We start from the raw sequence: 15,471 nt of genomic DNA, 5'->3' as shown, positions 1-15,471 counted from the left end.
GACACGGAAGCGCCACGAAGTGGAGCCATTTAGGAGAGAGAGAGAGAGAGAGAGATATATAGATAGAGAGAGAGAGAGGTGGTCTTTCCTGTTTATGAATTATTTTTTTGTTTATTATGTTTTTCAGGCTTTTTGCCTTCATTACTACCATAGTGAGAGAAAAAAACAAATAAGATTGGACAAAGGATGACATGCAAAGAGCCAAAGGCTGGATTCAAACCCAGGCCTAAAAGCATATGACTAGTGAGCTACTCCAAGTTACACAAACCCTAACCCAGCTCTGATCAACTAATAGATGCTAAAATGCAACACTTTTTTTTTTTATTGAATCACTCTTCATTTGACCTTTAACCTTAACCTTTAATTCTCATTATAAACATCTGACAAGTTTTTTAAATATCACAGCCACAGTTAAAGCAGAAGTAAGCGATATTTTTGTGTTAATATAAGTCTTAAATAGTTCTATCTTCTGACAGCAATCACTTACATAGAGTGTTTGGTCTGAAACACGGGTCTGTCAGTCACTCTGCTCTGCTGTGAGCCGAGGAGAGAGAACGGCTGTGTGTGCAGCCAAGGGATGCGCGTGAATGTGGTGACGTAGGGACGAGGACCAATAGATCCATGACGAGGGCGGGGGCTGCTAACTAACGAAGTTAGCCAAAACGACCGGATCGCTTACTTCTGCTTTAAGGTTGTGGTAATCAACTGTAAATGATAAAAGGTCTGATGAACCTAAAGACAAAGTAAACGAAACAGGTCATGAACACTTGGGGAGTTGTTTAGCTCAGTTGGTAGAGCAGGCGCCCATGCAGAGGCTATAGTCCTCGCTGCAGCTGGCCCTGTATCGAATCCCGACTCAGGTGGCCCTTTGCTGCATGTCATTACCCCTCTTTCTGCCTCCTATTTCCTGTCTCTCTCTCTCTCGACTATATTGTCCATTAAAGCCCAAAAAGCCCAATAACACTAGTCCACATAGAGTCATCAGACCAGTTGAGCTGATTCTACCTGACGACTCCACCACACCCACCCGGCTGCTACGGCTACAGCCTCATTCACTGCATCATGTCCACATGTCCCCGAGTTTTCTCTTGTCTTTGTGTGTCTCTGCATTATACTGTGGTTTAAAAAAAGAAAAAGTAAAGACACCTTTTCACAGAGAAGAAAGAACTTTAATTAAATATAGTGAAGAGTCAAAAAGTTATTTTACACTTCAAAGATCAAAATAATAATAATAATAATAAAAAATCAACATTATCATCTTTACAGTAGTTTCCTCTATACTCCTCCCCTCCACACTGATACTGCTGATAATGTGTGTGTGTGAATGACGACCGCCACTGTCAGCCTGAACGCAGACAAGCCAGTGAGAAATGTTACAACTGTTGTTGGACAAGTGCTTCGTCATACCTCCTTTAACCAAACCCTCGATTCACTCCTTCCTGTACAAGTATTTATATATGTACTATTAAAAAACAACAACAACAAAAAAAAACATCCCTCAGCTTTTTCTTTTAGAGCACAAATGATGACGCTCACACTCAGACACACACACACACACACTGACTCACTCACTCTCATGTAGACGCAAACAGAACAGTGGTCTCCAGACCCATGTTTGAGATAAAAAATAAATAGGTGGCTCATTTTTAAAGGAGAAAATGAAGGAAAGGAGGGAAGAAGAAGAAGGCAAACATACAGAATATTAATAGTACAATCAAAACAAGGTGGGGGAGGGAGATGAACAGAGGACGGACGGGAGCAGAGAAGGGACAGAAAACCTGACTGGAGCAGGAGAAGTGGCTGCAGGAGAAGGGAGAGAGAAAGAGATCCTCCGTCTCTTTCAGCCTTCATTATTCCATCTTAAAATCCATCACATGGAAGACAAACATAGATAATCATATTGACAAATTGGTAAACTCTACACCTAGATAATGCAACAAAATGATGCTAACTTTAACAATGATAATACAAACAACATTGTGACAAAACAAAACAAAACAAAAAATCCTCCTGCTTTTTTTTTTTAAACTTACAGATGATAAAAGAAAATACACCATGGCTTCTTTTAGTTTGATTGAAATGAGCAGTGGAAGTATGGCTTCTAATAAACAGACACTATAATACATAAAAACAAACAGTCTTCATAACATTCAAATCCTCAGACATGAGAGACAAAGCAAACGAGAACACGTGAACATATTCAAGGAGCTTTCAGGATTTATTCTTAGGGTTTTAGTTCAAATTCTCTCTTGATAACATCTCTCTAAGTTCATCCCAAATTGTAATTATTGATCACTTTAACTTTTAGACCTTAAGTCTTCATTTATGAAGCTTCACACGTATGTTTGAAGAGTTTTTTTTACTTCTGCTTTCTGAGCAGTGGAGGTCCAGATCTCTTCACATTGTAGTTTATTATTATTACCATTCATATTCCTTTTTTATCAAAAAGCCTGGTGTTTATTGTGTCAGCAGGTGTTGCTGGTAAAGCTGTCTGCTCGGCCAAGTATCCAAATTCATTTTCAAAAAGTTTCTATTTGTGGCAAATGTCAACGACCTGAGTGACAAACAAACAAGAAGGATGCGTTTGTGAACACCACCTGCTGCAGGTCTGAGACTGACGCTCTCGCTCAGCACTGACGGTTGTAAATAATAAAACATCACTGGTTTCTGACTGAGTGACAAGACAAGACGTGATGAACAAGCAGAGAGAGTCTGGCGTTAAGACTGTTCAGGCATCAAATAATAAGGGCTTTGGCAAAAATAAACAGGAGATAAATTAAATTCATTAAGACTGTTGAACCACACACAGTGAGCTGAGCGCAGCAGTGACTTTCACAACAAACCATCAGGGAGTTTTTTTTTTTTTTCACACACTGCACATTTAAGACATGTTGTTCGCTCTGCGCTGCAGGAACTGTACGATTTGGACACAGAGATCCACATTTAATCTTTTACTTCAGACAGATGTCAAAACGAATAGATTTTTAGACTCGTGAAGTTTTAAAGACTTAACAGTTTCTTGCAGCGCAGAATTTAAGACACACCAGTGGTCGGTTCTCTCACTCAAGCTGTTCACCTGAACCTAAGCTAAAATCAATATGATTGGCTGGCTAATCACAGTAAAAACAAATATCTAAAATCACAGCAAACCAAAAAAAAAAGTGTAGAGAAATAAGAATTAATCTATTAAGACACAAACGTGACCAAACAAAATTCAAAAAGTCAAAATGGCAGCAGTCTTTAAGACATGTTGTCCCTCTCAGAGAGGGAGCTGTGGCTGTGTGATGGAAGGACTCATTGGCAGAGTTGTTGGGTCAAATCCTAAACTCGTTTATGGCCTTTTTTTACAATCAACTTTGATCAAATCTGTCCTGGATTAATCTCGGTCTTCAATCTTGCACCATGGGAATACATTTCTTCTTGGCTCGTTACATGACTGAGTGAATTTTCTTTCTTTCTCTCTTTCTTTCTGCACTTTCTTCTGGCTGAGAGGCAGATTGACTTGTACTTGTAGCACACAGGAGCAGCAGTGGATGAAGTAAATGAAGCAAAGTAAACACTGGGGTTTTTAAATGGCTAAAAACTGCAGCATCAGTGGCAGACGGGAAGCATCTGAACCCTTGAAGCTGATTGGAGAGGAAGAGTGTTTGTGCTGTTGTGTGTGTGGATTTGGCAAAGAGAATTAAAAAGCATGTGTGTGTGGTTTGGCTTGTCTGTGTCGGCTGGGCCTTGTTTGAATCCTGCAGCCTCTTCGTCATCATCATCACCACCATCATCATCATCATCATCATCATCATCATCATCACCACTGTTTGTATTCTTCACATTATATTCCTTCATTAACGACCAAACTTCATAAATAGAAAATCCCTCACGTTGGATACAGTTAGAAGATGATTATCACACATTTAACTGTTGCACAAAAAAAAAGAAAACAAATCAACAATCACTCGGGGGAGGAAGTTGATTCTCTCCAAAATAAATACACTTCCAGTGTCCGTGGAGAGTCGTGATGTAGGCGTGGCCATTCTCCTATAAAAGCATCAAGGTGTACAAAGTCTAAACAATGGGTTTTTCCTCGCAAATGTTTGTTCTCTTGTTGTTTTCTCGCGTTACAAAGGGCCTGAGTTGGGTTTTGTTCCTTCAGATGGGGACGGCTGCTTCCATCCCCTTGACCGGAGTCTGACTCGCACTGAAATCCTCCGCCCAGGATCGGTGTGAGTGTGCTTGATTCGTCTCGCACACAGTCGCTCGCACGCACGCTCACACATAACTCACACATACTCACACACACACAGTCGTGTACTCACACCTTTACATGGGTGGGACGATCATTCCAGGGATTGCTGTCGGGTGGAGAGAGAGAGTGAGAGGAGGGAGTGAGAGGAGTGAGAGGAGGGAGGGGGGAAGAGAGAGAGAGAAAAACTTTTTAAACACGGCCAAATATTTTCATCGTCATGAAAAAATTCACTCGTAAATACATCAATATGTTTTCCCATCTGTGCAGCTGTGTGACTGCAGCGACATTTAAACATCAATAGAGGAATAAATCAGTAAAACTAAGTGGGGACACGTCATCTCTGTTGGCTCATGGTGATGCTGCTCACACACACACACACACACACACAAACACACACATTTAATTCAGCATGGGAACAGTTGGCGTGCTTTACTGTATGTTTGTATGTGTGCCTGACAGATTGCATCATGGCGTGTGTTGTATTGAAACCCAAGGGATGGGTGTCAACATGTGAGAAGCAGAGCCCAGCCCAAAATGACACACAAACACACGCACGCACGCGCACACGTGCACACACACAGAAAGGATTAAATTAATGGTTTTATTTGGTTTAATTTCATGGGAAGTGAAAACTGCAAAGAGAAATGAGTTCTTGTTTTAGAATCAACTGGGCAAAATGTGTTGTTTCAGCTGAACCTCCTGTTTCTGCTACTTTTCTTTTTTTTTTTTGTCTCAGGTGCTCACACACACACACATACGCCCTGTAGGGCAGGTAAACTGACAGTATAAACTGTCAAGTGAGTCGAACAGCTGTCATTGCTGATCGCTCCCTAGTAAGCTGCCAGTGTGTGATCACCAAGTGTGTGACAGAGGATACAGAGTGTGTGTGTGTGTGTGTGTGTAAGTGGGGATGGGGTGTGTTTATTTGAGCTGTGCTTTGAGGCTAAGCTTTGAGTTCCCACACCCCCGCACATGCTCGCTCTCTCTCTCTCTCTCTCTCTCTACACACACACACTCCAGCGTAAATTCACACACAGCTAAACAAAGTCAGTGATGTTGAGAAATAAATTCCCCGTGCCAAATATCTTTTTTTGTTTCTGTAAATATCCTACTTCCTGTCTTTTTTTTCCCAGCCAATGAGAAGACAGAGAGGAGTTACCAGGCAACATGGATGAGAGGTTTTGGGATTAGAGGTGGATGGAAAAATGAACGAGGCAGAGTGATGTTAAGACGGAGCGAACATGAGAGAGAGAGAAGACAGGGAAGAAGAGTTAACAAGTTAAAAGATGTGAAAGACGAAGCTGAATCAGTGGGTTTATGGAAAGCTGGGATGGAATTAGTTTGTAATCTGTTAACGTTAATCAAGAAACAGTGGAGGAACATACTTCAGGTGAAGGCCAGGCCTTGTAGAGAGCTGGCTGTTGAGTACTTGCTAGAGTCCACAAATGTCTGATCTGGTAGAGAGGCAAAGAGACGGGGACAGAGACATGACGAGGGAAGGGAGGAAGTTGAGAGGAGTGACGAGAGGAGGGGTTAAAAGTCCAGAGAACAAACAGGAAAGAGAAGGAAAAAAACGGTTAATCCGAAGGCAGAAGGAGTGTGAAAGGCACTGAGGGAAAACAGTTTAAAATGACCTATGGTTACATTTCCTACATATACAACACAATGCAATTACTAAAGAATAATAATCATGTTTTTCAGAATTGGGATAATATTTTGTGAATGGAGCCTGATGCTCTAGTATTAAAGCAGAGGGAGTGACTGGATGGTGAGGAGTCTCCTCTGTGTTCCCACTGCATAACTCAACACTGGTTTTAATTGTATTACATTATTACTACACATCAGTGAGAGAAGACAATCATGCAGTCATGTTAAATACCCATGTTGTTGATGTGGTAAGAAACTAGTTTCACTGTGTTTGCATCTAAATATCACTGCATCATCAGGTTTTTCACAGGTAAATTTAGAAGTAAAATGAAATCCTGCACTGTAATGCTTGGAGGTGTTGCATCGGTCAGTCCATAGATTATAAATAAAGATGGATGCAGCCTCAGTGAAGAGCAGTCGTGAAGTTTAGCGTGAGCATCTCCACAGTACCTGACATCACCGCCATGAGACTATGGTGCATGTCATTACGTATCAAACAAACGCCCATCCGCCTGTCACTCAAAGTGGCAACGCCCTCAGTTTTGTGGAACTTTGAGTCGTAAAAAAATGTAAATGAACGAGTTGTATAAAAATTCCTTATATATAAAAACTCCTATCCAGGAAATAAATCATAGAGACCAAAACTGTGTTAAAGGGATAGTTCACCCAAAATTCAAATTTCACTCATTATCTACTCACCCTCATGTCGATACCAACTTTCTTTGTCCAAAAAGACACACCAAAAAACATCCAAATACCTCCATAGTGCTCGTCTGTAATGTCCCTCTTGTATTGAAGCCCCAACATGAGAAATTGTTCCACCGGTCAGTGCAAATGACGAGAGGTTTGCACTGACACAAGAAGAGCAGTGAACCGAGACACTGGGAGCTTCCACTACAAACAAGCTTAAAATATAGACTTATTTAATTTTTTTCAGAACAATTTCTCATGTCGGGGCTTCAATACAAGAGGGACATTTACAGATGAGCAGTATGGAGGTATTTGGATGTTTTTTGGTGTGTCTTTTTGGACGAAGAAAGTTGGTATCCATTGACAACCATTATATGGACAAATACTGCTGCACGGACCCCCCCCCGTAACTCAGAGAAGGAACGGAGGACTCTGAAAATTCTCACAGTTCTTAGTTGACATGAGAGTGAGTAGATATAGTGAAATTTGAATTTTGGGTGAACTATCCCTTTAATACGAGTCTGTTTGACTCTTTATTTCTCATTTTAACATGGGAGTCTATGGGGATTGACTGCAGCTCTTGGTACACGTTGACTTCATTTTTGAGGTTGTTGCTCGAGTCACTCACATAGTTTAGCTCAGGCAAGTGTGTAGGAAAGTTCAGGCCAAGTGAACCACCTGGATCGTATTTCACTATTTCAATATAACCCTCTGCACCTTGTACTTGAATACTGAGTGAAGCCTTTACTGTGTGGACTGTGTTAACAGAAGTGACCTGCTGCTATGTGTATGTTCTCAGTAAAGCAGGTAAATATCCACCTCTAATTCACTCACTGTGTCTCAGCAGCAGTGAGCGAAGCTAGCTGCACTCCAGAGAAGGATGTGAAACTTAACAGGGACCACGGTGACAGATTAGGTTAGGTTCAAGAACTCAACACAGAAGCATCATTTACTGGGGGGAACCCCTCCCTCCCTGAGCATCCTCTGACTGGCTGGCTGCTGTCATGCTAAATTACCTTGGAGCCCGTTGCCGTTGGCGCTGGTACAGGAGGGAGGCGGGGAGGAGGAGGGCCTGACCACCGGGGCGAAGGCGGATTTCTGCTTAACGGCCGCCGACACCATATTTGCTGGAGAGAAGGAGAAGACGCCAGAGGAGGAGGAGCAGTTGGAGGGCAGGGAGGTGGAGGAGGCCATAGTGGGACTGGACGGGACGACTGGAGCGGTGGAGGAATCAGGAGGAGAGAGAGAGGAGGAGATGAGTGATGAAGAGAAGATGGATGAGGATAACTTGTGGTTATTTAATGGAACGTGATTCTCCAGTTTACTTAATCAGTTACTTGAGAATTCCTCATGACAACTTTCATAGGTTTCTAGAGAAAGACAGAAATTGAAATAAACAACAATTAATGGCTTGAAATTGGACTTTTGAGAAAATAATATATGGCTGAAAGTATGTGGACAGCCTTGAAAGCAATTACATATGGTGTAATGTCATTTGTGGGACATTATCTAAAGTGTGTGAGTGTATTTAATAAGAAGAGACACATGAAGGTTTCACTTAAATCTACTCTCTCCATGTCAAACGTCCTCATCTGCTTCCACCTGCATCATCATCAGTGAGAGAAACTTCAGCAAACAAACAAATTCTTCCCTCTCTCTCCCTCTCTCTCTCTGCTAAATGGAAAAGAGATGCAATTAACCAACAGAGAGAGAGGAGTAGTGTCTGTCAGATGAAAGACAGTGAGGAAAGGAGGGAGGAGACGGACGGAGGACAAAATGCAGCGCGGGCGACGAGCTGATGATTGTTTTTGAAGACACAGACAGGAAGCCTCATGGGGAAATCTCCTCACAGCAGATCTGAGACGTTCACTTTGTGTCCCCAAACATTTTGTTTGTGTGTTGTGCATGTTTTTATCTGTGAGTGTGTAGGTACAATATCTACTTCAAATGTGTACGTCTGCTGGATGAATGTGCTCATGTGCACTCACTGGCATAAGGCGAGTTGGCTGCAGAGCCGTTGAGGAAGGTGGGCGAGCCTCCCAGGTTGGTCATGCCAGCGTTGTTTGCGTAGCCGTTCATGGTGCTGGTGACTGAGGTGTAACTGGTCTGCTGAGGCGTGGAGCTAGGCACGTAACCATGAGGAGACACACTACTGCTGCTGCGCACAAAACCTGCAGGACAAGAGGAGCAGAGCGGCACGGTCAGAGTCACACCAACACAGTGAAAAGTCATTAACCTTCCCATCTATATCATTTATCTGATACTTTTTTTGTTCTATTTTGTTTCATCTTATTTTGTTTAATTTTACTTCATTTCATTTCATTTGTCCCTAAAAAAACTATATTTTATTGAAAATTTGAGAAAACAGCGGGATTAATATGATTATGTATGCATGATTTTGAATGAAACTGAAATAAAAATAAAGTTAAAAAGAAAAGAAAGAGATGAACCTGGCTGAAACGTATGCCTTTAAAGATTAAAAGCAGCAGGTTAACTGTTTTCTTTTTGAGTTATTTGTTGGATTAATTCTGAGAAACAGAGCGACAGGGCGATTTGGTGCAATGGGTTACAGGTTGAAATCGAACCTGAGGCTGGATTTGCAGCATGTTTGTGGAGTTGTATGTGTTTTCTTATGTGAGTTCAGTGCATTGAGGTCTCAAGGCCACCATAGGAGGGCAAATTCATCACCTGTTTACAAATACATGTTAATGTGAGAGTGCACCTTTGATTGTAACACAGGAGGGAAATGTTGTATCCACCGATATATACACACTGGACAGTCTCAGCAACTGATTTTTATTTGAATTTACTTCAGTTTTTCCTAGAAAGTCCCTGCATCTGTGTGCAGCCTGTGTAAACCATATTTGTATTTGATGACAAACTCATTCATTTAAAATCAATCTACACTTTAATGATAAACAGTCTTAAACGTCTCACCCTGATTGGCCTGCGAGGGCTCGGTGACATTGACTGACAGCTGCCCTGTGAAAGAGTTGACCCCCATCATGCCGGAGTGGGTGGAGCCGGAGAGCTGGCCGTGTCCTCGCGGGACGCTGTAGAGGGCTTCAGCGATGTCCGCCGCACGCTTCAGGATGATCTCCTGCAGGAGCGAAAAAAAACAAACTCAACTCAACTTTATTTATAAAGCACTTGAAAAACAGCCACAGCTGGAACAAAGTGCTGTATAAGAATAGAATGCAAGACATAAAACATAAAGACAATATAAAAACAATAAAACATAATAACAAAATAATAATTAATATGAAAAAAAGTGGCTTAAGTAAATGAAAGTTTCCTGCTCACCTGGTTATTATGGGGCAAACCATAGAGGGCCTCCACCAGGTCGGCTGCTCTCTTCAGAATAACCTCCTGACAGACAGAAAGAGACAGAACAAAAAAAAAAAAACATGTACATTATAATCCACCACCACAAAGTTAGATGAAGCTTTTAGATGCACACAGAGACAATCGCAGCTCGATTGCAAAGAATGACACATAAGAGTTATTTGAAAAAAGAAAAAAACAATCTCTCCTTCCCGTCATTCCTCCTTCCCCCAACACACCATCAACCAACATCCATTTCACTATCTATTCATGAAAAACAAATTGCTCTTCACTCCTTTTAAAGGCAAATAATCTGCTGTCATGTCGAGTGCTTTTATGCATCTAAATGACATCTTGAAGTGACAGGTATTTAAAATATACTCTAAAGTAAATCTAAAGTGCTCTGTAGGCTCCTCTGCTGCACAATGTTCTTCATGTCGGAGCACATTGATCCCATGTGGGCAGTTTTCCATCTGCGGCTCTGACAGTACAGGCCGTCCCTCATCGGGCAACACTGCAGTGTTTTAATCTTATTCTAACAAAAGGTGAAGAAGTTTGTGCCTAACGTTCTCTAATTTTCATCTCTTATGATGGAAGATGTTATTAAGTCTTCATGGATGAGATGATTTTATCTCCCTCTTCTCTCCATCCTCTCCACGATGCTCTCTCAGGCCATTTTCACCTTTCTCTCCGCTGCTCCCTTCCTCCTGCTTTGCCTCCATTCCTCTTATTCTCCCCACCCACTAATATCTCTTTCTTCCCCCTCAGCCTCTTTATTGTTCCTCCTCTCTTCCCCACCCACCCACTCTCTCGCTCTCACTCTCTCTCCCTCCTTCACTCGCCTCCCACCCCGGGGTCTAAGGTGTCTTGTTTAACAGTTAATGTGTTGTCGTTTCCACAGCGTGAGGCCGCCCGGCGACACAGAGAAAATTACTCTGTGCTTCACAGTATTAACCTGCACTGTGTGACACACACTCACACACACACACACACACTTATGGTTGGCTGCATGTGCGCTCTCCTGTGAGTTGTGCCGGGTGGAACATATTGCCTCTCTATCTGTGTGTGTGTGTGTGTGTGCGTGTGGATAAGTGAGGTCACAGAGCCAGTCAGCAGTTTTAGTGTGCCTGTCCATGGTGCTAAATTTAATCTTTTACACATTATTACAGCCACGCTGGCTCTCTGTTAACCCCTCATTATTAGACACTGGCGAGCTGAGCAACTCACACACACGCGCATATGCACATGCAGACACACACACTAACACTCACTCCCAGAAACCTGATCCTGAATGTTCGAGCGGTTCCAGTAAGGCAGTAGCTGATAAACGGGAAGGGAAGATGATCCTCTGGTAACATCATCATTATCAGGTCTGCAGGCTTCTTACTCTACATCACTCAGAGCCTGGCACGGCCCAGATCGATTAGCCATCAATACTTTGCCTGTTTACGTCTTTCGTATTTGGACACACTGCTACTCACACGCCTTATTAATCTCTCTCGGGTTACATCTGTAGCTAAGAGAGCATTGTTCGTCAGATTACCTCCTGCTTAATACAAATGAAGAACGCTCCCAGCTGCGCGGTGTTGATATGAATGGGACTAAGTGTTGGTGTAGACTTTGTTTCAAAACTGATTAAAAAGTCTAAAATAATCCAGGCTCGGAAAATCCTCAGGGCTTGAATTTGTGTCAATAGGACCGCCTGCAGCGACAGACAGAGGAAACACATCTGATTACGGCGCCAAAATTAAACTTGTTTTCATGTTTTGTTTAGTTTTTTTTTGGTGGTGAATTGAGAAGTAAATACGTCTGTCAGACACCAGTTCAAAGGCTTTTGGGTCGTGATACTGCAAAAAGGTTTTGTTTGCCTCCTTGATTTGATGATTTGAGTGTCAACTGATGTCTAGGTTAAGACAGGGATAAATTTAGTTTAAATGTGAAGGCATTTGATGCATATAGGTCCCTAATACATATTAAAATACTGGCTTTGAAAAGCTGTTCAAACAACAGTTGTATGTAACTCATCATTTAAAAAAAAACGAGATAAAGTCTGAATGTAGTTCAGAACACTTTTACTTATATTTTAGACTGTATGTGTTGAACTATCTAGTGGCACTTTGACTGATGGCTAAATTCAATATTAGGCTACTAATTATGTCATCATTATCACAAATATCCTGTTATCACAGGAGAAAGGAAAAAAGTCAGATACTGTGGAGGATTTTTCCATTGACTTACATTGCTCCAGTTAAAAGAAGTGAATATGATGTAGAAAAGAATAGAATAGATCTTAAATCATTTTCCCTCAACACTCAGTCTAAAATAATTTGTAAACATAAAATACAATGCAGTGAAATTTAAAACTCTAATAGCCCCTTGTAAATATCAGATTTCAGTCTGTCTTGAATGTCTCTTCGCTGCGTTTAGTCTCAGTATTTACTGAGGCTGTGCAGCTAAATGATCTGACCATAATGTATATATAAAACGACTGAGTGTAAATGTACAACGTGTCAAACATATTTCTTGGAAGGCAAGTAGGAAATCTTTTTTCTTCCTTGGAAAAAGTGGTGTGACACCAGATTTCTTTCCCCCCAGCATCAGCGTTTTCATCATGAAGTTTGCTTGGTAAAAACTTTAGTGGACTTTGAGACAAACTCATCTTATGTTGTCAGATTTAGTCCAGTTTTTTAACCCTGGGTGCCACGGTGCCAATCAATCCGCTGCTCTCTGTGTTTACTGTAGATTAATGATGAATAGTGACAGTATTGTGATAGAAACAGACTCTGAAGTGCGTCTTTTTTAATCACTGATTCCTGCCATCTTTATTTGATTTTTATAATTGCTGCAATAAAACCTGATGTTAAAGCTGTCATCTCTAATATCTGCTTTGATTCATGTGACCGTCCTACATCGCCTTGTATCTGTTGTCAAATATTTATGGACCATATACCTGACAAGCACTTGTCTGTCATTTCATTTCCGTGCCTTGTCAGTCTTTAAAAACATTCTTCAAAAATCAGGTCCTTGATTGAGTTTATTCGAGTTGTTAGAATGTTTTTTTTTATATTTAGTATAATCTATTCTTGTCTGTTCCAGTTAAATATGCAGCCTCTCAAAGAAAGAGGGGATGAGTGAAACAAATGACAGATCTGCTGGAAGAGGGAAAGAATAACAGGAGGTGTCTAGGTGCTTTTACTGTCTGAGTTATGACCACCTCTAATGCGATAACCATACGTTACACACACATTCACACACGCTGACACACACATGTTTCATGCATTAGGACCAGGAAATGCTGAGACGGGTATCTGTGGGGTCAGATGTGTGTGTAACGTGCGTGTGCCAGGACGGTACAGACATGACACACACATGACTTATTCCTCCCTAATGCTGGTACATTAGCTGCTTGATCCCCTTCTAATGTCCCATTAGGGATGCCGTACATGCAGGGTCACACCTCGCACTGAGATGATGTCATACTTTACATGTGTGCTCAGGAGGATGTGGGGCACCATCACTCACGTATATAAAAGTATTGACCCACACACACACACACACACACACACACACACACACACACAGACACACACACACCATCAAGATGTGGAATGTCTTCTCTTCCAGATACTCTGTGAGGATGTGTGGTTTCAGATCTCATGTCCTCTCACCGGTGATGTGACGCTGTTGAGAGTTTCATGGCTTCATGCCTGTGTGTTCACACATCAGTGGGATTACTCATACTAGCATAAACCTCTGTGCGACGCATGACATCAAAATGAGTCGCATAGCGATGTCAGCTGAGTGAGTCACACATAGTCACCACCAGATGACACACTATCTATCTATCTATCTATCTATCTATCTATCTATCTATCTATCTATCTATCTATCTATCTATCTATCTATCTATCTATCTATCTATCTATCTATCTATCTATCTATCTAATTCAATTCAATACTTTATTTTGTCCTGGTTTTTTGTCCTGGTTTTCTCTGTCGGAATTTTGTGATTGAATTTGATAGAGTTTTGTGACAAAGGACGGACTGATAATAAAAGTTTGGTTTTAAAAATCAAAATCAAAATCAATCAATCAATCAATCTATCTATCTATCTATCTATCTATCTATCTATCTATCTATCTATCTATCTATCTATCTATCTATCTATCTATCTATCTATCTATCTATCTATCTATCTATCTATCTATCTATCTATCTATCTATCTATCTATCTATCTATCTATCTATCTACGGCTAATAAGAAACAGTGCTAAACTTTAAATGACCTCTTTACTTCTGTTTTTCTTTTCTTCCTCTGTTTCCTGCTGCAGTGAAGAGGACACGACAGGAGAGTCCATTGATTTCTTTGCGTGTCCATGGAGGCACCTCTGCTCCTTTCTCCCTGAGTTACAGAAGGAACTGAATAGACTCATGGGTGCTTTGTGGACCAGAACATAAAACATAACCCCCCCCCCCAAAAAAAAGCTTCTTAAATCATCAAACATTTTCAGATTGTCAAATGCTCTGAGAATTAACTCGAGACAACACTCCCAAATTCTGAATAGAAATGTAGGCTACTCTTATTACTTATGACTTTACTGAGAATCTCCAGGTGTGTAACTAGGGATGTGAAACAGCTGGATTCCTGAGTCTAAAAGAAAAAAAAAAAGATTAAAAAAGCGCACTGGAAAAGTCCCTGGTTCTCCACAGTCACTGCACTCATCCATGTAACTGGAGAGTGTCCCAGTAGTTTTAAACAGGGCAGTGAAAACAGTCTTCAGGCATCACTGTCCCTTTATACTCCAACATATGGATGCTGAAGAGATCAATGTGACACAAACTGGCAGCTGAATAAAGTGTGTGTGTGCTTGTGTACGTGTGTGTGTGGCCAGCGAAATCCCCCTGAATGTTCACTGAACAATTATAGAATCTGCTGTCCAATGTTAATCCCCTCACACACTCCACTGCCCCGTCTGTCAGTGTGTCTGTCTGCTGTCTTCATAGTGCTGGCAACAAACTCTTATAACTCCAATAAAAGGTCTGATCGATACAAGTGTGTGTGTGTATGTGGCGCCAACCAAAGCACCGACACGCATATGCACACACACACAGAAAAACACACACACACACGCATGCACACACACACAGAGTAACCTCCTCCCACAAGACAAACACAAGAGAAATATTTTCACATGGATCCAGATCCAAACACACACAGATAAGACAGAATATATGTCAACCTCCCTCTCTCTCTCTCATACACACAAACACACGCACACACAGACTGCTGCTGGTGGGCAGCGGTAATAAAGTTTCAGGGTTCGATTAACCACTAGGCTACACAATGATGAATTACCCGACGATGCGCGCACACACACACACACACACACACACACAAATGTGTAAGAAGAATCTCGTGCTAAGGAGAGATCATCAGTGCTGTGACACAGCAGCCAAAGGGAGATACTAACTCACATCCTCTTGAAAACTGTTAGTCATCTTTGTTTTTTGGGGGGGGCGATGGCTACTGTCAGGCTCGAAGAAATGTGAGACATGGTGAGGATGATCAG

At 41.5% G+C, this 15,471-nt stretch overlaps 1 protein-coding gene across 3 annotated transcripts in view; it reads right to left on the bottom strand.

The window, feature by feature from the left end:
- Window positions 1-1,827: 1,827 nt before the first annotated feature.
- The window catches only part of LOC146974775 (transcription factor COE1), a 90,473-nt gene continuing 76,829 nt past the window's right edge, over window positions 1,828-15,471 (bottom strand). For 2 of the 3 annotated variants that reach the window (XM_085798429.1, XM_085798430.1), the window contains exons 12-17: window positions 9,881-9,946; window positions 9,515-9,677; window positions 8,566-8,748; window positions 7,594-7,791; window positions 5,626-5,694; window positions 4,112-4,346 (exon numbers count right to left, since the gene is read on the bottom strand). In XM_085798429.1, the coding sequence (XP_085654555.1) occupies window positions 5,627-5,694; window positions 7,594-7,791; window positions 8,566-8,748; window positions 9,515-9,677; window positions 9,881-9,946 (678 nt within the window). In that variant the 3' untranslated portion in view covers window positions 4,112-4,346; window position 5,626. Of the gene's footprint in view, window positions 4,347-5,625; window positions 5,695-7,593; window positions 7,792-8,565; window positions 8,749-9,514; window positions 9,678-9,880; window positions 9,947-15,471 lie in introns of all 3 variants that reach the window. The other variant, XM_085798431.1, reaches the window with a different exon arrangement.

This window comes from Trachurus japonicus, chromosome 14 (genome assembly GCF_045865225.1).
Source record: "Trachurus japonicus isolate A0001 chromosome 14, Traja_1.0".
Lineage (NCBI taxonomy): Eukaryota > Metazoa > Chordata > Actinopteri > Carangiformes > Carangidae > Trachurus > Trachurus japonicus.
The sequence above is the reverse complement of the archived record's forward strand: the minus strand, read 5'-3'. Positions and strand labels throughout refer to the sequence as shown.